The 20269-nt window shown below is 37.6% G+C and overlaps 1 protein-coding gene across 2 annotated transcripts in view; it reads left to right on the forward strand.

The window, feature by feature from the left end:
- plekha7b (pleckstrin homology domain containing A7b) overlaps positions 1-19651 on the forward strand; it is a 75771-nt gene extending 56120 nt beyond the window's left edge. For both annotated transcript variants that reach the window (XM_088413374.1, XM_088413375.1), the window contains exons 15-29: positions 1046-1114; positions 2055-2135; positions 3830-3979; positions 4166-4267; positions 5777-5888; positions 6187-6386; positions 6589-6774; positions 7508-7616; positions 7704-7795; positions 7858-8070; positions 12453-12677; positions 13497-13630; positions 14170-14318; positions 17721-17880; positions 18940-19651. In XM_088413374.1, the coding sequence (XP_088269500.1) occupies positions 1046-1114; positions 2055-2135; positions 3830-3979; positions 4166-4267; positions 5777-5888; positions 6187-6386; positions 6589-6774; positions 7508-7616; positions 7704-7795; positions 7858-8070; positions 12453-12677; positions 13497-13630; positions 14170-14318; positions 17721-17866 (1968 nt within the window). In that variant the 3' untranslated portion in view covers positions 17867-17880; positions 18940-19651. The remainder of the gene's footprint in view (positions 1-1045; positions 1115-2054; positions 2136-3829; positions 3980-4165; positions 4268-5776; positions 5889-6186; positions 6387-6588; positions 6775-7507; positions 7617-7703; positions 7796-7857; positions 8071-12452; positions 12678-13496; positions 13631-14169; positions 14319-17720; positions 17881-18939) is intronic.
- The last annotated feature ends 618 nt before the right edge of the window (positions 19652-20269 follow it).

Consider the following 20269-nt stretch of genomic DNA (forward strand, 5'->3'; position numbering starts at 1 on the left):
AAAGCCTATAGTATGCAAGACTCGAAAAAAGCAGTCTCGCATTGCTGTTTGCTATGTTAAATTTTGGACTTTGTGCCTCAAGTAAGCGGTCAGAATCGCTAAACTGAATCAAGCACCTGCTGACACTTCCAAATGGTTTTTGAGTGATTGCTCATTTGTGGTCAAGAGTGCCAGGATTCCTTAGCCTTACTCCCATGATCAATGGAATGCTCAATGAAATAAATGTGCGTCTTCTCCTGAAGACTGTATGCTCATATTTTGAAGATGTCCCTCAGAGTGGTTTGCGTTCTGATTAACTTGACTGGTCCTCGCGACTCCTTTGTCCCACATTAGATAGTAGATATTATTAATTATAACCCAAGCTGAATAATATCTTGTATAGAAGTCTCACATGTAAATTTGATAGTGATATCTGTGTATACGTATGTGTATGTGCAACATGTTTATAGGTGTGTTCAAGAAAATAATCAGTCAATCAATCAAAAGGAAACATAAGAAGATGCTACCAAAGTATTGATTAAGTTAATAGACATGATCAATCTTCTGAAGATAGAATGCTGCTTGTAAGCAGGCAGTTAAAAAAAAGTTTGACATTTAAACAAAAATAGTTCCATGTACCATCTTAATGCATAAATATCTGACGGTATGACCTGCGCCTTATAGTACGATGCGGCGTATAATCCGGAATTTATGGTAAATTACGCACGGCTGCCACTGCATAGTACACATACACTACAGCACAGTTCCTTGGTAGTATTTCATGTGGTCTTAGTTGCCTAAATGTTTGTTAAACCTCTGCTCTCTGCACAAACTTTTGTTTTTCCAGCTCATGCGCTTTCTGCTTCTATGATTGCGCCCCCCCTCCATTATTTGATCTCCACTAAATCCATCAGACTTGTCTTGTAGCCTCACTGTTTGTTGTTTGTTAAGATTCTCTGAAATATTTATGTGTTAACTTGGGAGCGTTAAAGCAGGAGAGCATCGAACTGTGTGGTCATAATGGTGTTAAATATTCTATTTTGTTTGCGGCTATGGGCCATTTCAGGTTACTGGACGGGAAAGCCTCAGAAAAGAAGCGCAGAGGCCTGTGAAAATAGCTGAAAGTGATGCTGATGTAAGTGGATCGTGACGTTTATATGCTTTTTTCCCCCCCTCCCCTTTCTTCTTTAGTCACTGACAGCAGTGCGACTTTTAGTGAGCTTTGTATGTGTGTGTGTTAAGTTATGTTAAACAGAGGGAGTGGAGGCTAGGGAGCGTAAGTACACTGCAACACAGTGGGGACTCTCAAGCAGACTGCACAGTGAGGGCCTGAGAGTATCGACCACAGCTTTTATTTTCCTTGCTGCAATTTAAAGGGAAAAATACATGTAATGGGACTTTTGGATGTCGAGCTGTTAAATTTTTCAGTTTGATTTGTGCGCCGCCGCTTCGCACCCTCTTTGTTTCATGCCGAATGGAGGTAAATAGGATAGATGTCCTGGCTTTTCATCATTAGCATTGTTCCACTTTAACAATTTATAAGAAATTTGTCTGAACGATGAATATTTCATGCAATTAAAAACAACAATATACGGCCTCAGCAAAATAAAAACAGCTTAATAATTAATTGAACAGAATGATAAGTAGATGTGAGAAAAATACACTGTGTGAGAATCACTGTGAACTTGGCAGGCTTATGTTGTTTTCATAAACACATAACCCATTTCTGGAAAAACACATCTGTCGCTCCCAATAAACACACTTTGGACCTAAAGTGAATTGGAAATCACATGGATTTTTGATTGCAATTGCATGTAATGGCTATTTCCACATCTGGAAATCTATTTTTGTAATGCACAGTGGAAAGAATGTCCTTTTGAGATTGAGAAGAGCTGAAACCTATTGACATCTTCAGACAGAGATCAATTAATTTTATTTTGCTGAAGGCAGTGAGGACAAGCTCGTTGAATGCCATTTTGCTCCTCACTAATATACAGTAACTTTGTTATAAGAGAAAATGAGATGAATTTGAATGTTTTTTCTTCATGTAGTTTATGATTATTTTGTCTTTCCAGGTGAAATTAAGCAGACTCTGTGAGCAGGACAAGATTCTACAGGAGCTAGAAGCCAGAATACGCACATTGAAGGAAGATAAGGTTTTGTTCAATGCATTTTATTTAGTCTCATGATGTCCATGCTATTATTTATATTTACAGTAATTTGATAGATGTGTGAGACAGTCAGCTATGTTTTTTTAACTTCCTGTTTGTTTGCAAGAAACAGCAATAATATCCCTAGGTCACTCTGACCAGGGTCGTATTAAGTCAGCAAAATGTGTATGATCCAAATCCAGTGTTCGTTTCACAAGACCAGCAATGACGTTTGTGGGACAGGTTATGTATGGTTAGGGTTAGTTATGTGACCTGGAGATGTGTTTTTTCAAGTGTCACTCAGTTTTTTTGTGTGTTTGGTTTTTTAATTGGAAACCTACTCACAAAGTTACAAAGGGAATACTTAATTGTAACTATCCAAAAGTTTCAGAAACCTTTTTGTGTGTAAGCCTGCTAACAAACAAATTTTGCGGTATACCAAAACAATTTGCTCATTTAACATAAGAGTAAGAAGATTCAAGATGCACATTATAACAAATATGCATATGAATACCATTTTTAATGACGATGCTGATTATACTTAAGGCAAGCAGAAGTCTTTTACTGAAAACTGCCAACAAAACAGGAGGATTATTTCTCATACATTTTGGTCAACAAGAGGCATTGCTTCCATCGTGTAGGTATCAAGTTTATATGATTGTCAAAACAATTCAAGACAAAGAAGGCCTGATGTTGATGTGTCATTTAGACAAAAGTAGTGCTTTGACACCATCTTTTGACATCTCTGTGCTAAGGAACTATTATGCAATGTGTTGAGGCGCTTCTAATGTTGTGCTTTGCCATCTTTTGGCAGCATCTTGGTGTCAAAGAACTGTTAAAATCCACTGAGGAGCTTCATAAAGAAAAAACATAGTCATTAATTGAAGCTTAATTTATAAAAAAACACGTTAAAGTGAGTTGAGAAGTTTTCAACAAAAATAGTGCTTCGATGCTGCTTTTGGAATTTCCTGCCAAGGGACTATGTTGAAATAAATTGAGGAGGTTAAAGTGCTTTAACGCTTCCTTTTGTCATTGCTGCCAAGAACCACAGCATGTAAAATAAGTTGAGGAGTTTTTTTTTTTTTAGATAAATGAAGTGCTCTATTGCCATTTTGTGTCTTATTACTGCCAAGGACCTATTCTGAAGTGAATTCAGAAGCTTTATATATATAGAAGTAGGACTTTGGTGCCATTGTGTGGCAGCTTCATGCCGAACTGCGGTAAAGTTGTTTGAAGTGCTTAATTTAGACACAAGTAGTGTGTCAAGCCATCCTGTGCCTTCTCTAGGCAATTGTAAAACTTTTGGGTGGGGGTCAGATACTCAATTTTCACTGTTATATAATATTTGAGGCTTTAATGTAGTATTGACACAACAGTAACCTACCTGCTAAAAATCACTTGGTTGTGTAATTTCACATTTGATGGCTACACAGAAACTCCAGGCTATTCCCAGCTACTTGTAAACAACAAAAAAAAAACTTTAAATTTCTGTTTGTGCTCATATCAGTAGCAATGATTCCAACTAATTTAAAATATCAAGAGTGCAATTTGTTTAGTACCAAAATGTCAGATAATGTATCACTAGATACAATACCTCATATTGTAGGACAACAAAAAGTGGCTGCGCACGCAGTTAGGGTACCCTTCACAACTTTATAAAAAAAAACTGAATCTTGATTTGAGTTGGTGTCTCTATCCAGGACAAGCTGGAGTCAGTGTTAGATGTGTCCCACCAGCAGATGGAGCAGTACAGTGATCAACCAGCTCACTTAGAGAAAATTGCCTACCAGCAAAAACTACTGCAGGAGGATGTGGTGCACATCAGGGCAGAAATATCCCAAGTATCCACAGTAGGTTACACGAGTTTCTTATTAGTCTAAAGGAGAGAAAGAAAATGATCAAAAAGTAATGAATGCCTAGACCTGATTTGCACGAGCACCAAAATGTACATATTGTGAGGCATGCATGTTTTTAAATCATGTGAATGTCATTAAATGCTCAGGTGCACTACATATAACTCATGTTGTGTTGTGCAGGAAATGGAGAATGCATGGAAAGAGTACCTCAGGCTGGAGAAAGATGTTGACTGGCTCAAAGCAGCTCTGCAAGGACATATGACTCGCACTGACCTTTCTCAGGTATGCGGTGTCTCTAAAAAGGACACATGAGGGAGAATTCATCAGGAAATCTGGACATCAGCACCACATACTGAGAGGTGTTTGCAGCCAAGGCAGATGGGAATGCATAAACTTGAGTCCTCATATGAAATTTCATATTTTTAAATATGGTCAACTTCATTTGTTTTCAAAATCAATAGTAGAGGTGAGTCTCCCCAATTGGGCTGATTTTTTTGGTTTTTTTTTTTAAAGCCAATTGAATAGCTTGAGAGCGCCTCCTTTTCTGCAGGAGCCATGCGGAATTCTGCTTTGTCATAATTGAACTTCATTGAATTTACAATAATGCATTTATTTATATTTATAAACGTGAAACTTAGGGCCTCGCCTATTAATTGGCCTACTGATTGAATTGTCCATTTTGACCCTTCAAACATCGTCCAGAAATAATCGGCCAAATGGCCAAATTTGTCTAATTATTTTATCTATTTACCTTTATGTATGTTCGTAGCAGTTTTATGTGAATAACACGCTGTCATTATTTGTTACACACAAATATATATCATAACCTTGTACTGTATGCTTAATTATATATAATGAAATGTGTTGATAAGATCATTCTGTGGACCTGTCATTCAAAACAAAACACATTTTAATTTTGACAAACAACGCAAGGAAGATGTGCAAGGAACTGACCTTGATGTATCTAAATCTTTGCATACGACCTGTAGTCAGTTTGTTTAAAAATGAAATATAATAAAATAAATGGAGCAGCATAAATGTGTAAATAAATGTGTTAAATATGACATTCAGCTACTGGTAACACAAACACATATGACAAGAATTAAAGCCTTTAGAACTTCAATAATGAAATGCATTGAACCACACAATGCATTCTGGGAACCCAAAGTGACTTTTTTTTTTTTTTTTTGCAATATATTTACAGTTGTCCCCTGAATATATAACACCAATGAAAATCCACGTATAAATGTTGCCCATTAAAATGCATGAAACAAATGTTATTTTATTCACAATAATTTAGTGAAGAAAAGATCAGATGAGTTTGAGTACATGTTTTGTTTAACTCATTCAATGCCAGGGAGGGTTTTTTATGTTTTATTTTCCAAGTTATTTTAAGTATCGATTTAATACTAAAGTGTGTGGAAATTAATGTTCTTCATGTATCAATTTAATACTCAGGCATCTGGGATTGAATGTGAAGGACTCCTAACAAATGTCATCCGTCCTTGGCATTGAATGAGTTAAAATGATCATTGTAATGCTTTGGTGCAGGGAACTGGTCAGCCACAAAGTAAAAAAAAAAAAAAAAGTGCAGATTGATTTACTCTTATTTGAACTGCTTACTCAGCTTATGGTTTTATTTATTGCCTTGCTCTTGGCCCAACACAACACAAATCAACACAACGTTCATAACACATCAACTTTGATGTTTGTTTTTTTTTCTGGTCACACCGCCCATCTGCTAGCAAGATTGATTTACTGTAAATATCCATTTGTTTGTGAAATGAGCAGCAGGAGAAAGTCCAGATGAGGAAAGAGCTTTGGAGGATTGAAGATGTTATTGCAGGCCTCAGCAGCAGTAAAGACAACTACAAAGTCACTATCTCCTCTGTGACCAACCCAGGTGAGAAGCACTGAGGCTTGCATGAATGTGTATGCTAGTCACAAAAAGCTTGCGCGTTCACTGCCAGTCCAGTTATAATGGACCTTAGACGTCTAGAGCCGTCAATGGCAGCAAATGAAACCATTTCTGTCATGTGCGATTTCAGCCTTGTAAAAACCCAATATTCTCGATTTCTTGTCTGTTTTGAATATGCCGTGTCCCAAGAAAGCCTCTAATGTTGTCATCAATGTCTTGAATGCGCCCAGTGGAAAAGACACTCTGTTGATGCGTGTACTCATTCACGTTCAATCCTCCCCAGAGAGGAAATTTGTGCCTGCCGCGTCGGCTTTATCAGTGCCTTCGATGTCTGGAAGCCCGCCTGCTATGGAGATGAGATTGTCCCAGCAGCACAGCCCCCACATCAGTCCTACTAGCCACAACGCCACAACTCTCAGGCTATCCTCCAGTCACAGTCAACCGCCATTCAACTCCTCAACCAACAGCGCTGGGCATACATGGGTGAGTGACTCGCAGCTATATGGAAAGCCATATGAGGATTTATTCCCCATGGACTAGTATAATCCTTATCGCGAGCGGGGCTATTGTGATTGCACATTTTAAACGCTAGTAAAAATGTTGTGAACCGGTGACCAAGTGCATGGAGAATCACAAATAAGCCAGTGGCTCATTGCATTGAATTAATCCGATGGCGTGCGTGCAGGCTGAAGAAGATGTGCCCCCCAGACCGCCACTACCTCAAGTCTACAGTCCTGATGAGCACCCTCCCGCCGTGCCCCCTTTGCCCAAGGAGACAACGGTCATTAGGCACACCTCGGTGCGCGGGCTTAAACGACAGTCTGATGAACGAAAGAGGGATCGAGAGATAGGCCTGAATGGAGACGTCAAGGTAAATACGACTTACATCATGTAGTACAAGTCTGTGCTGAGGTGCCCTTCTGTGTGTGGGTTTTTTTTTTTTGTTATTTATTTTTAAGTTATTTTTTCAAGCAAATTTACAGTGTTGCAGATGCAAATTTACATCTTTTTTGTCAGGTTTATAGTAAACATGAACTGGGAGTGCTAATGAACACAGAGGCACATTTTGCCTCTGGCTTCAAAAACTGGGCAAGCGAGTTTTTTCATTTCTTAAAGTCCTCAAAGTTAAGTTACACAATGGTCTTCTATCTCTTCATAGTGGGAGAGTGAAAAAGAATTTATAATATATTAAAATCCTAGCAAAACAATATTTTAAAATATTTGTAAAATAATGTTTTTAGTCTCAAGAGAGTTCCTTTGTTTAGTATAAGGGTTACAGTCCCAAACATACAAAATACCCACAGTAATCAATTATTTTACCGATAGTATTTTTGTTTTTGTTTTTTTGTATCTTTTGTCAAAACAAATGCATAAAATGATTTACTGTCCCCTCCAAAGACGCACAAATAAGGTATATTAAATAAAAAGTGACATAAACCTGCAATAGATATGGTCTTAAAGGGAGCATGTGTAATTTTTCGCACCCCCCCCCCCCCCATGTAAAATGTAAAATGCTCGCTGTAGTGCAAACAAACTTGTTTAATGAAGAGCTTTCTTTGACTTTGGCGTACCTGTTTCATGTAACGGCTTTGCGGTTGTGACAGGTGGAGCTCAGGCCTTTCCTGAGTGATCCTGAGCTGGTGGGTATGGGAGACGGCTCTAGTGTCACATCATCAGGACACAACGGAGGTTATCAGACTTTACCAAGCAGGGGTACGCTCACCTTGACGTCATGTTACACTTCCTCTAAGACCTAAGCAATAATGGCTGGGATTGTTTTTTTTTTTTTTTCCCTCTAAGGAGTAGTAGGCTCCTCCCTCAGACTGAATCACTCCTCAAGCATCTCGTCCTATGTGACTTTGCGAAGAGCGACGTCAGCTCCCGGTGTGAAGGTGAGGCTCTCTTCCCAAATTACGAATTATCCTGAATAATGATCGCTTCCTCCCGCTCCCAGGAGCAATCGAAAAGTGCCTTGGAGCGTCTCTACTCTGCGGAGGCGGCGCCTCAGCGTGGGAGGATGAGCGCCGACGAGCAATTGGAGAGGATGAAGAGGCACCAGAAGGCTCTGGTGCGACAGCGTAAGCGCACCTTGAGCCACGGGGACCGCCAAGCCTCAGCACCGTCACGCTCCTCGTCCTCACGCCCTCTCTCGGCCGACTTTGGATCTGTATGTTTCTAATCTAGAGCAACACCACACGTCACACTCTCTGGCATGGCAGCGGGCAAACAGAGAGTCGCCATTGAACATTCCCCTGACCTGCCAAACATTAGTGGTGCATGCTACACTACTTTTTTTTTTTAATGCATGTTGTTTGCCACATTGCAAACATGTACATTCATTTATGCTTCACTTTTTGAGCTCCAAATATTTCATGACATTTTATACTACTACTTGATTTCTCAAAGTTTTTAAATTGTTAATGCCAATGATTTTATATGAACTGGAACCATCCATACATGACATGAGCACATCCCTTTCAAAACATGCCTGCTATCTTTAACACATCTTGTCCATCCTTTCCTTGTCTTCTGTCCCTTCATTTAACACATTTCTAACCACACAGCTGCAATTGAAAAACATAGTGAAAATACAGGAAGATTTGACTATTAATCCATCTGCTATGAAATACCAGAACAAAACTGCAAACAACTGTGTAAAAGGAATACAAACATAAATAGTGAAGCGCCCACGAAATCGAAACTCAGCAAATATGTATATAATTGGCATATTATCTTAAATGGGTTAAATTGCTGAAGATTCTACAAAATGGTGACAAAAGATAACTTTTCTTTTAAATGCCACATTTCTCAGTGCTGTCACCAAAGCAATACTATTAATTACTATACATTAAAAAAAATCTACAATTTTAAACTGCGAATATGCTGAGCCTAACTGTACACTGATAATACCATGGTGCCTTGAGATATGAGTTTGTCAGAACACACACCTCTCAAACCATCTTCCCCACTGAAATAAATTAAAATTGTTCTTTTGCAGCCTCCAAACCGCTTCCAACACGTTTTTATAATTGTTTTACAAGAAAAAATACACCTTATAATGTATTTTATATAAAAAAATATATATAATAGCACATTTTGACAAATTGTACAGAAATAAACTGTTGTAGACACATTTTTTTGTTTTTGCCTCAATTCAATGGAAATTTTTCTTTGCCTTCCATGTGTGTATGCCTTGTACAGGGGCCAGTATACTGCAAATTTACAGTTTTTTTATATTCTATATAAAAGCGTCACTGCAGCTCCTTTGTAAACTGCAGCATTACTAGTGTTTTTAGAATAGACTATAGTGTTTGCGAATAGTTACATCGCTCAGCAAATGCTGCTCCACCATTTGTGTTCCAATAGCCCTTACTGAAAAGATCGTAACGACGCAACAACAACACTATGAATTTTGCCTTATTTGCATTAGGCTATCAACACCTTCCTAAGCCCTATAGTTTTCAATAAAAGATGTGTAATTTTCTTTCATTTTTAGTTTAAAATTAAACTGCCAGCTGGTAGTGGCAATAAACAACCTGAAATGTCTTTAGATGAAGATTACTTCGACAAACCTTCAAAGTCCTGTCACTTTGTATCTCAAGGCACTACTTTTTTGCTTTGAGAGATTTAGCATATTTTTAGAATATGCGTGGGAGACAGTTCGTTCAACACGGCTTCTCGTTTGTTACACCATTGTCATCATCTCATCCCTCTAAAATTTCATTCATCCAGTTTGCTGCTGACAGTTAACCAATGTTGCCTTCTGAAGCCATTGCATTTTCTTGCGTTCAGGTTGAACACAATACGGGGGGTCACGAGATTGGTGTTTTGGTTTGCACACCAGCCAGAAAATGAAATCATGCGGCACAAGGTTTTATTTGATTGTTTCATATTAATGGTCTGGAAAAGGCTTGTTCACAGGAACTTTTGTACTGTAAGTATGACATTTTATTATGTCAACGTATGGTACTAATAGTCTATGTTCTGCCGTATGTGCAAATGTTATTTCGTCGCTATCTGAGCAAAATTCTGTGGTCAAAAAAGCATCTACCGGTACTTAATATTTGAAGTCTTCAACTTACTTCCATCTTGAAATTATTTTACCTTATAGAAAAAGAGAAGCAAATGAGTAACTCCCTTCTTAGATGGCATAAAATCTGTATCAGTGAATCTATTGTGTTTAAGTTAGGTTGAAAAAGATCAGTTCCAGTAAAATGTATTTGAACTGGTCTGAAGTAAAAAAATGCTGGGTTTGAGGATGGAGCGCTTCTGCAAATTGAAAAGCTACAAATAATTGCCAAAGAGTTAATACTTTGATGCTCTCTGAAGAACGCTTGTGTGAGGTGCAGTATGTTGCGGCCCTGCGTGACATCATGCCTGATGGCAGTTGAAATGCCAAAGATTTGTTTGTAATCCTAGAGGCATTCTTTTCTCTGTATTTGTTTGTGACCACGTTTAAATCTCAAGTAATTAGTTGTGGTAATCACTCAGCAGTGACACACTAAGTCTTTTGGACCCTTTTAAACTTGGAAAATTCCCAATTATCTTCTTTTGTTTACAGTTAACGCCATTGGTTCTCAAATTAGGCTCAGTGAACTGGAGTCCTCAATAAATAATTTTGGATCATTGTAAAAGTAATTATTGCCCGCCCAAGATGGGAGTAAGGAAGTACTTTTGTCTGAGTGAAGCTCCTCAACTCACTTCAAATTGTTTCCATGTTTCCAGTCTTTAAGCAAATAATATTTCCAAACCTAGCAAAGTGAGTGAGTTCTTGTAACGCATATATAAAAAGAACTTTGTCATCATGAACTGGTCGCCAGCCAATCACATCTTGAGAACCCCTTCTGTATGAAATTACGGTATGTACACTGCATGTAATCAATAAAGTGGCCGCCACAAATTTTTGCTGCCAACTAACATGAACGCTTTCATAGTCTATCATTTAGACACTGTGCGTTTGTGTGTGGGAGAACGACATTCCGAGCTATGCAGAGTTCTCATGTGCTTTTCACGTAACACCATAACAATTTTACTAGATGATTTTTATCAAGCTCATCATTGTTAAACTCGTCTTAGAAAGATGAACCGTTATCACACTCTAATAATCATTCAAATATACACATTCATTGGCTACATGGGATCCAATACAAGGGTGCGTAGAGCCGAAAATAGCTTGCAATGCTTGTGTATCTAACAGTGTCTCATTATTGATTTTGTATACAAAATAACAATGGAAATAAGGCAATTGGTAGCATTTTCTTAGTGTTTTAAATTGTTGGGTCTTTTCCAATGAATAAACATGTATGAACTCATACTGGCATGTTTTTCTTTTTTGTTTTACCTGTGTTGGGTGAAAGTGTCATCTGAATGCGTAGCTCATTAGTAGCATGCTGTGTTTACTGTCTATTTTAGCATGCATGCTACAGTATGTTTTCTTCCTTTGTTTCACCCCTTCAACATGTCCTCAGCCGCACACACGTGCAATCTTCACTCTATACAGTGATGTCAAGGTGCATGTGATTTATTTACAGACAAGAGTATTTTTTTTGGATACCTTTAATAATACAGTACAACTCAAGGTTCATGTACATGCGCTTTGCCCACTCGAGTGCACAAGAACGACTTTGACACACTTACAGTACCTATTAACTCATTCACTGCATGTCCAGTACAAATGAATACTGATCCCTCGCTACTTCGTGCCTCTCTTACTGCGCCCTCAGTGCATGGCAGATTTTTTTTTTCTAAAAGACCGTCGCCTCACAGCAGGCGTATTGCACTGTTCATGGTTTTTCACTTTTAGCAGGGCGTTTTCGGTCCCCATTAGACGTAAAAAACGACTACTGTATACATACGAATACTGTATATACAGTATATTTATTTATTTTTCCCCAGCGCATCAGTTGGGCAACTCATACTAGTACTACTTTACCAGTTAGTCAAAACTGCACTCGTTGACATTTTTGCACTACTGATACTATCAAGGAGATTAAACAAATGCTCAACCGGGCTCCCATTGAAACATTTAAGGATGTATTTAATATCCGTATCTGTTATCTGTTTTAAGGTCAATAAACAAGTGCTCCTGGTCCTCTCAAATGAATGACTCGTAAAATAACCATCTTACGAGTAATGTTTCTTGCTGTATGACATGACACTAACCTTACAATCTACATGAAGGTCCATAATCTCAGTTGTGAGATGGGGTTAGCTGAAATCTGTATAAGCAAGAACAGTGACCGTTTTGTTAATATCCAGTTTAAGATCCAATTGCAGGTATGCTCTTTGTCTTACTAGCTGGACAATCACCAGTAGTAGAATGAGTGTTTGTCTAGTAGACTGTTTTTCAATACAGTATAACAATTTTCACATGCTAGTAGGATATTTTAAGTGTAAGTCTGGATGCAGTGCGTACTAGTTCTATATGTACTAGTAAAGTACAAAAAAAGTATAAGAAATACGAGTAAAGTAAAAAAAAAAACTGATGACACACCTTGTTCTAGTGTGTCTTAAGTCATGTATGCTTGTTTGTGTGTGTCTATTGTGCAGTTAAGGAGAGAACAGGATTTTGATCTGCAGCTGCTGGAGAGGGCCGTGCAGGGCGAAGAGGCTCAGGCCGTGAGGAGTGTCCAGGGGGAGGAGAGGCCCCCTGAGCACAAAGAGCGACCCCGATCGCACTCAGACGATTGGCTGAGCTTTAGCTCTGCGCCGGAGACTTCTCAGACCCATGATGGCTTGGAAACATTGGATTATGATGCGGATTTAATCAAAGAGGTACCGGAAATGACCTGCTCTTAATGCACACACAGAAATATTCTTACTTGAAAACAGTCAGTTGGCGAACCACTTAAAAAATCTATCACAAAGCTCTTGTCAGTTGTAAATGTATTGCTTTTGGTGTCATATTATGGCATCAAGGAAGTAAGTTGAGGGGAAAAAAGTAGTTTAATTCCCAATTTCATTTGCTTTCCTCTATCCTTGGCAAATGATCTTAGTTTGCTGTGCATGCTAGAAACTAGAACCGCGACAATTACTAACTAATCATTGTCTATAAAATTTATCAATGATTATTTTATAAATGATTAATTATTTAGATTTTTTTTTTTAACTTGAAATTGACCAAATCCTTGGAATTTCAGCCAACAACCGTAATTAGTCTTGCAAACATTCTGCTTCTACTTTGGTGCAACATTTTAACCTATTTTTTTGACATGTTATGGACTAATACTACTAATATTATATTAGTTGATGTTTGTCTTTTTGCACGAATTAATGTCTTGTTTTTCACGTTTTGTTTTTTTTAATTCATCAAAGAAGTAATTGACCATTTAATCAACCTGGTCATTCTGTTTTAGCCCCTAGCCCAGTCATATAAAAGTCGTGCTTTGGTCCTAGCTTGTGACATCTATAGGCAATTATAAATATTCATAAGGGGCTGACAGTTATTCATACATTTTTGCTATGCAGTAGTAACAGGGCAGGGCTAATATGTGAAAGATATTTTGTATTGAATGGCTATCTTTGTAAAAATTAGGCTCTGATACTTCGATGAGTGATTTTGTGATTTGATTTTTCCCTCATTTTTATGCACAGCTGTCAAAGCCTCAGAAGGTGTTGATTCCGGAACGATATGTGGATTTAGAGCCAGAGGAGCCTCTGAGTTCTCAAGAAATGGAAGACCGTCATCGGAAGGTGGAACGAATCAAGAGCATCTTGGCTAAGTCCAGGTAAGATAAAGCAATAAATGAAGTAAAAATAACACTGTCAAAATGTTCTGGACCAGAGATTGGTAATTACGCGAAAAAAAAACAACTGAAGATTGTCATTTTAACAGAGTAAAACAAAGTGAAGGACGCTTCTGGGAGCTTTGACAGGGGATGCTGTTGTGTACCGTATACTAAAAAGATGTCTCTGTACGACCTCTTTTCATTCTGTGAAGCCCTTTGAGACTTCGGTGATTTAGGGCTATATAAATAAAATTTGATTGATTGATTGATTGATTGACAAAAAAATGCTGGCAATCACATTCGTTAGGCTTCCTACTATTTTTCAGAATAAATGCTATTTTCTGCGTGTGTTTTATTTAATAGTTTTTGGTACTTTAAAAACAGAATCTAAATAGCTAAGCATTGGCATTATAGCACTGCTAAAACAAGAAACCTAATGGTAAACTTTTGCAAAGTACTTGCACAGGGTTTTTGTCAGTGACTGGCAATACTTCAGTGTTTATCCAGCATCATTTTGAATTCCTGTGTGCATGTTCCAGTGTCCAAAAGCTGGCACCAGCATTATGTGCAGACAAGTCTGAAGTGAGCCTACTAGGGCTTGACTCGGTTCTACAGGAGCAGGAGCGGATCATCACCATGTCCTACATGTTGGCTTCAGAGGCCTCCATCAAGAGCAAACGGGTCACAGGTAGGTCCAGGCTTCTATTAAAAACCTGAAATTGATACATGGTAAAAGTTCAATGATTCTAGAACAGAAAAGAATGCCTCTGTTATTGTGTAGTTGGTATACCATATAAAGAAACCAAAAAACGTAAAAGTCACCTTTTTGAGTGGTAGTTAAAACTACGAAAGTATCTGATATTTCTTGTTCTCAAAAATAAAGTATAAGCCGAAACAAGCTCATGGTAACTGAAAGAACATTAACATTATGGACTCTACTGGATCACACCTGAAGAGCACACTGTTTGTGCCGAGTGACCATCGCATTATTCAAGGCTCCGTCTAAGTAAACCAATAGAAAGACGTGGGAGGCGGGTGGATGGATGGATGAGATTATTACTAATTTAGCAGTAGTAATAGTAGCAGTAGTACAATATTACTTTTACTACTACTATTGTTGTTGTTATTATTATGGGAATAATAATCATAATAATAATTATTATAATTATTCTTGAAGCCCATATAATTCCTCAGTGAATTTTAATAACGCACCAGTGTTAGGTTCTGTTCTTATTTTTTTTGGATTGAAAATAAAAAGCATCCACAAATATGTGAATCCATGATACCTAGCCACAAGTATGGGGGATCCACTATTTACAGGTACACATGTACATTAACAAAGTGTTTGCACTTCATTATATTACAAGACCACTCAGCATGCTGCGGGGATGTTACGTAGAAGAGTACTGGGGTAAAAACATTTAAAAAAAAAAGTTTCCAGAAATCTAAATACCATAGTGGAGCACAGCCCTGCAAATTCGACTTTAGTAATGTAACGAAATGTAGCTCTCTCATTTTACTGAAATACATTATTAGATGTTAAATTGCAGTTTTAGTATAAGATGGTTAAAATGAGCCCTTTTTTTAAAAAAAAGAAAATTGGCCTGATGGTTTGAAGACGATGAAGGCGGAGAAGAAGAGGGCGTAAGGTGTCGATTCAAGCAGAGCCCTTCATTCCTTAATAAGTTCACATTATTCTGTGTCAGTAGCTCACATTGCGTCTAATTGCAGTCCATGTGGAATGTTTGAAACGGGGGAGGACTCGCTGGATGAGGCCATTTTGTGTGCTGATCAATGACCCAGCCAAACGCTGCATAGCATTAACACTTCTTTGAAGGCACGGCACCTCTCTGAAGCCGCATGAAAGACGCGGCGCTCACATTTCATCTTCCCCGTGCTCTACAGCAGCTAGGCGGCAAGAGTTGCCACCGTGCGCACACATTGACACGCGAACACTTACACACACCTGTCACGCGCAGCAGCGCTTGAGCTGTCGAGCTGTATGGAGGCCTCATCAGCAGGCTCAGGCAAAGTCAACAATTAGAACATTATTTCCAGCGTGGAGTAATGTCAAAGAATATAACTGGTGGCATGTTGTCAGAAGAGAGGGGAAAGAAACTACTAATGCGCTTTCACAGCCTTCAATCCAAATAAGTCTTTCCTACTTTTTTCCATACTATTATGCATGACAGCCTTCTTCAAGCAAGACTGTGTAACATTGTGTGTCATTGTGTGATATATACATATATATATATATATATATATATATATATATATATATATATATATATATATATATATATATATATATATATATATATATAATATTTTATGTCAGGCAGATGACAGAAAAAAAATGGCTGTCAACAATAAGTTTACTTGACCTTTATTTGATTTCAAAAACTGAAAACATTGAAACTAATTTTCATCATATAAAACAAATGGTTGTAAACAGTAGCTTTATTTCCACTTGAACTTTAATTAAAAAAAAACGAAAACATTGAAACTTTAATTTTCATCAGATTTTTTGGAAAAAAAGGCTGTAAACAGTAGCTTTAATTCCACTTGAACTTAACAAATGCTGCTAACATTGAAACTTTAACTTTCATCATCTTTTTCTTTTAAAAAATGATAGCAAACAGTAGGTTTAATTCCACTTTAATTAAATAATTAAAAAAATACAAACCCTTAAAAATCTAATTTTCATCAGATTTGACTAATGCAAAACAATAACCAAAAAAACAAATACCTCGTTACCCAGGCTTTTGCATCCACATCACCGGGAAGCTCTCGCCTAGCGCTTTATGGGAAGTGTTGAGCGTTAGCGCATTAGCAAGTTAGCACGTTAGTGTGTTAGCGCATTAACACTGGCAACGTTCCCATGTCTTAGCACGGAATGAATGCAGCCCTCCTCTTGAATTTATCAAAGCATCCGGGTGAAGCCTTGAAATCTCGAGGTCGGCCTACTTGATGCCATGTCCCTTCCCCTGCGTTGTCTTCACGCACTCACAAGATCGCCAATAATGACGCTGGCTTAGAAAGTTGTACACTAGTGAGCTGTACTATATAGCACAGCCAATAAGAGAGTGGGACAATGATTGTGAGGGATTCTGACCAATGGGAGAGCAGGATACTGGTGCAGTGGTATGGCGCACTTAATGTGTGTGAGAATTTCAAGTTTTCTCTTGGAGCATGCACGATATCGCTGGTACGCTGAATTTTTTTCTCGTATTAAGTGGCAAAAATGTGCCGGCATTTTTACTCTTGAAGTGAATATTTTGTGTACAGAAGCGTTCTTATCTCAAGGTTCCACTGTATATGTTTTTTTTTTTTGGTTCAGGCACTTTGACGCACTTAGTTTTTTTTTTCAATTTTAGACTAAGCTGTAACCTGTATAAACACTGTAAAAAATAATTAACAGTTGTTGATTTATAAGTTGATTTATATTACTTGTTTCTTTTGTTAATGTTAAAAAGTATACAGGTTTAAGTATACTTACTGTATATAATTCTTATAGATAAAAATCTTATTTATAGACAGCGCATCGAGTGTGGGGGGGGGGGGGGGGCGTCAAAAGGTTTCTCTCTCCTTGGGGGGGGCTTGGTAAAATATAATTCAGAAGTACTGCAATAGAATAACAAAAACCTTGTTACTTACTTTATATGGTTGCACAAGTGTATACACCCTGTTTAGAACTGGAATGTGGCTGAGTTACAGTATCTTGGTGTCTTTTTTTTATATCACATTTGGCATTTCAGCATAGGTGTGTAGACCTTTTCTATTGATTTGTACTTTTACAATTCTTCAACCCTATTTAACCCCATTTTCACCCTATTACTGTAAATTACATTTAAAAAACAAAAACAACAAAAACTTTTACCGCATCTTTAATCATTTGAGTTGCCTTGAGCTATTTACATTGTTTTTGTGATATTGGTTCATTGTATGCAGTAATAAACTGATCCGTATATTTGAGAAAATGTATTGCACACCCTTTCTCACTACTTCTTTCAATGCTCTTACACATTTAGTTGAGTAGCAGCCCATATCATTCCCTCCTTTTTCTTCCTTCTATGTCTCTGGTCTTCAGTTCCATCACAGGCTAACAGTCCCGTACCACCTCCTCCGCCTCCTCCTCCACCTCTTCCTCCTCCCGCTCCTCCCCTTCCCCCTGTATCTGTGGCAACTTCCTCCTCCTCTCCTCTAAGCAACGGGATTCACTACACGTTTGTGTAATACATGGAGAAAAAGTAAGGCTGAACTGCATGTTTTCTTTCATGCACATACTGTAGTACACTGTATGTGGAATGTGCTAAGTGTACCGTACCGTTTGGATCTGTTCCCGTTATAATCTGCATCAGCTTTTCCCATTGCGATAATTGTGCTTTGGTTTAAACATTCGTGAATGCTTGACAAACGAAGGTGTGTATAGTTAGCAAGAGTCACTGAGTGATTTAACACCTTGAATGTACAAGAGGGGGAACAGCTGTATTATTGTAGCTCTGTGTCTGTGCTGACGGAAAAAACAATGACATTTTATGAAATTATATTTAAAATTGTCTATTGTTCTGTCAGTCAATCAGGGCTTTATTGTTGTAAGCGTGAATTGATTTCAATTAATTGACTATCATGATTTTATTCTGCCGAATATCAGAATGAGCCTTAAAAAAATACATTTTGGCCGGGTCCTAGTATTCATGATATACAGCAATAACCTGGCTAATAAGGTGCAGAGTAAATGCTATAAGCTACAGTATAATTATAGATGTACAGGGGACTTTCAGAATTACTGCTGCTCAAGTAAAGTCATTAACTTTCAACCATTTATTGAACGGGAAAAGCAGCCAAACACGAAAACAAAAAGAAAACAATTGCAAGGAACATGGAGACACTATGAACTAATAGTATGGTAAACAGCCACGCCCCTTCACAGCACACACACATACATGATTAAAGCTGTGAATTTATAAAACAAAACAAACCAAAAAAACCAACACACTTTTACTTTACATTATTCGTTCATGAGGTTTATTCACCCATCCATTTTCTTAACTGTTTGCCCTCATGGGAGTTGCGAGAATGCTGAAGCCTATCCTAGCATGATTCCATATTTATATTTTACAATACTGTTGGCGCACCATAGTTGAAATTACGTGATTTTTCAGGTTGGTGCTGTGTCATGCAAACGAACCAGGCGATGAATTTATCTTAACTTTTCCCTTGCTCAAGCATTTTATTACTGTAATTGAAGGCCTCTTCTTAACAACCAACCATCTTTCATTTTTATTGTTAATGTCTCTCTTTTTCAGCTCAAGCAATTTTTGGACACTGAGGTCCTCTACAATGATGGCAACAAACAGCTGGATTCAACAAGAGAAGATGCTTTTAATTGAGTTTGGATACATTTGTCTACATCACGACAGAATGTAGAATATCCAGTATTTAACCTCTGAATTGATTTTTTTTTCTGAAAAGCAATGTGCAGCACTGAATTCTTTAAAAAAGTATATTTTCTAAATATGCTCTTGCACTTTGAGCTGTAAACTGTAAAGAAGACTGAAATATTTTGTAGTCAGCAATGGATCACCTTTTGCTGTTTTCCGTGTATATAATACATTCATGTAAAAAATATCCTTAACCCTATGTCAAAAATAAGGATGACAAAATCTCATGATCGTGGATTTTTATCACGGATAAAGATGTTTTTTTTTTGTTTTGTTTTTTTTTGAGGGCGGTGTCATCATGTACATATCGACTACCTAAAACAGCTTTTATTTTTGCATAGATCCAGATGGATCATTTCACATATTTTCCGGGCACTCGATTGCCATTTATCCAAATGTGAATAGTAAAGCCTTTGACTCCAAGTTTAGTCTGTACTGGATTGTAGACAGAATTTCAGAATGTAAACAAAGTTGCTGACTTGATACTGGCAATTGTCATTTGAGCTTCTGGATTTTTTTTTTTTTTTTAGCAAATAGTTTATGCAATTTATAATAAAATTTAACAACTGAAATGAAATGTAGCACTGCTTGGCAAATGACTTCCTAATGAGACAGGATTTTTTTTAATTAAAATATACAAATTAATCACCACTATGCAAGTAACTTGTACAAAGGACAAAGTAACTTTTTTTTCTTTTTTTTCTACTGTAAAGCTTCTATTGCCTCATTTTTTAAATGACTTTCAAAAGTCACCTCAAAAAACAAATTCCCAGTAATTTGTTGTGGTAAGAACAAGGGGTTGAAAAAAACTACTGTATTTTGTGTTTTTGTGACTATTTGTGATTTGATTAACATTAATTATGTAGCTGCTGACTATCGTCAGGGAAAGTACATGTCAAGTTGTTGGCGTTGAACGTGGTGAGGTGACGTTAGGATTTAGGTTTTATTTGTACTTTAAAGGTTTTGAGTATAAACTATGTCACCTAATATATTATTTTAGCTAATTAAATGAAATCCTTGAGCACGCTTCACTACTTTCTCAACAAAATACACAAACATAATGCGTTCCGCTGTGTCAGCTTGACTTATTTTTTTCTCCTGTCCACCTCTATGGGTGTACTCTTGCACCATTATATTAAATGTATGCGTCCAAAGCGGCCACACCCAGCTGTAAAGTCAGCCTCATCGATGGTGG

Source organism: Hippichthys cyanospilos, chromosome 4, assembly GCF_059441005.1.
Source record: "Hippichthys cyanospilos isolate Australia breed blue-spotted pipefish chromosome 4, RoL_Hcya_1.0, whole genome shotgun sequence".
In the NCBI taxonomy this organism is placed as follows: Eukaryota; Metazoa; Chordata; class Actinopteri; order Syngnathiformes; family Syngnathidae; genus Hippichthys; species Hippichthys cyanospilos.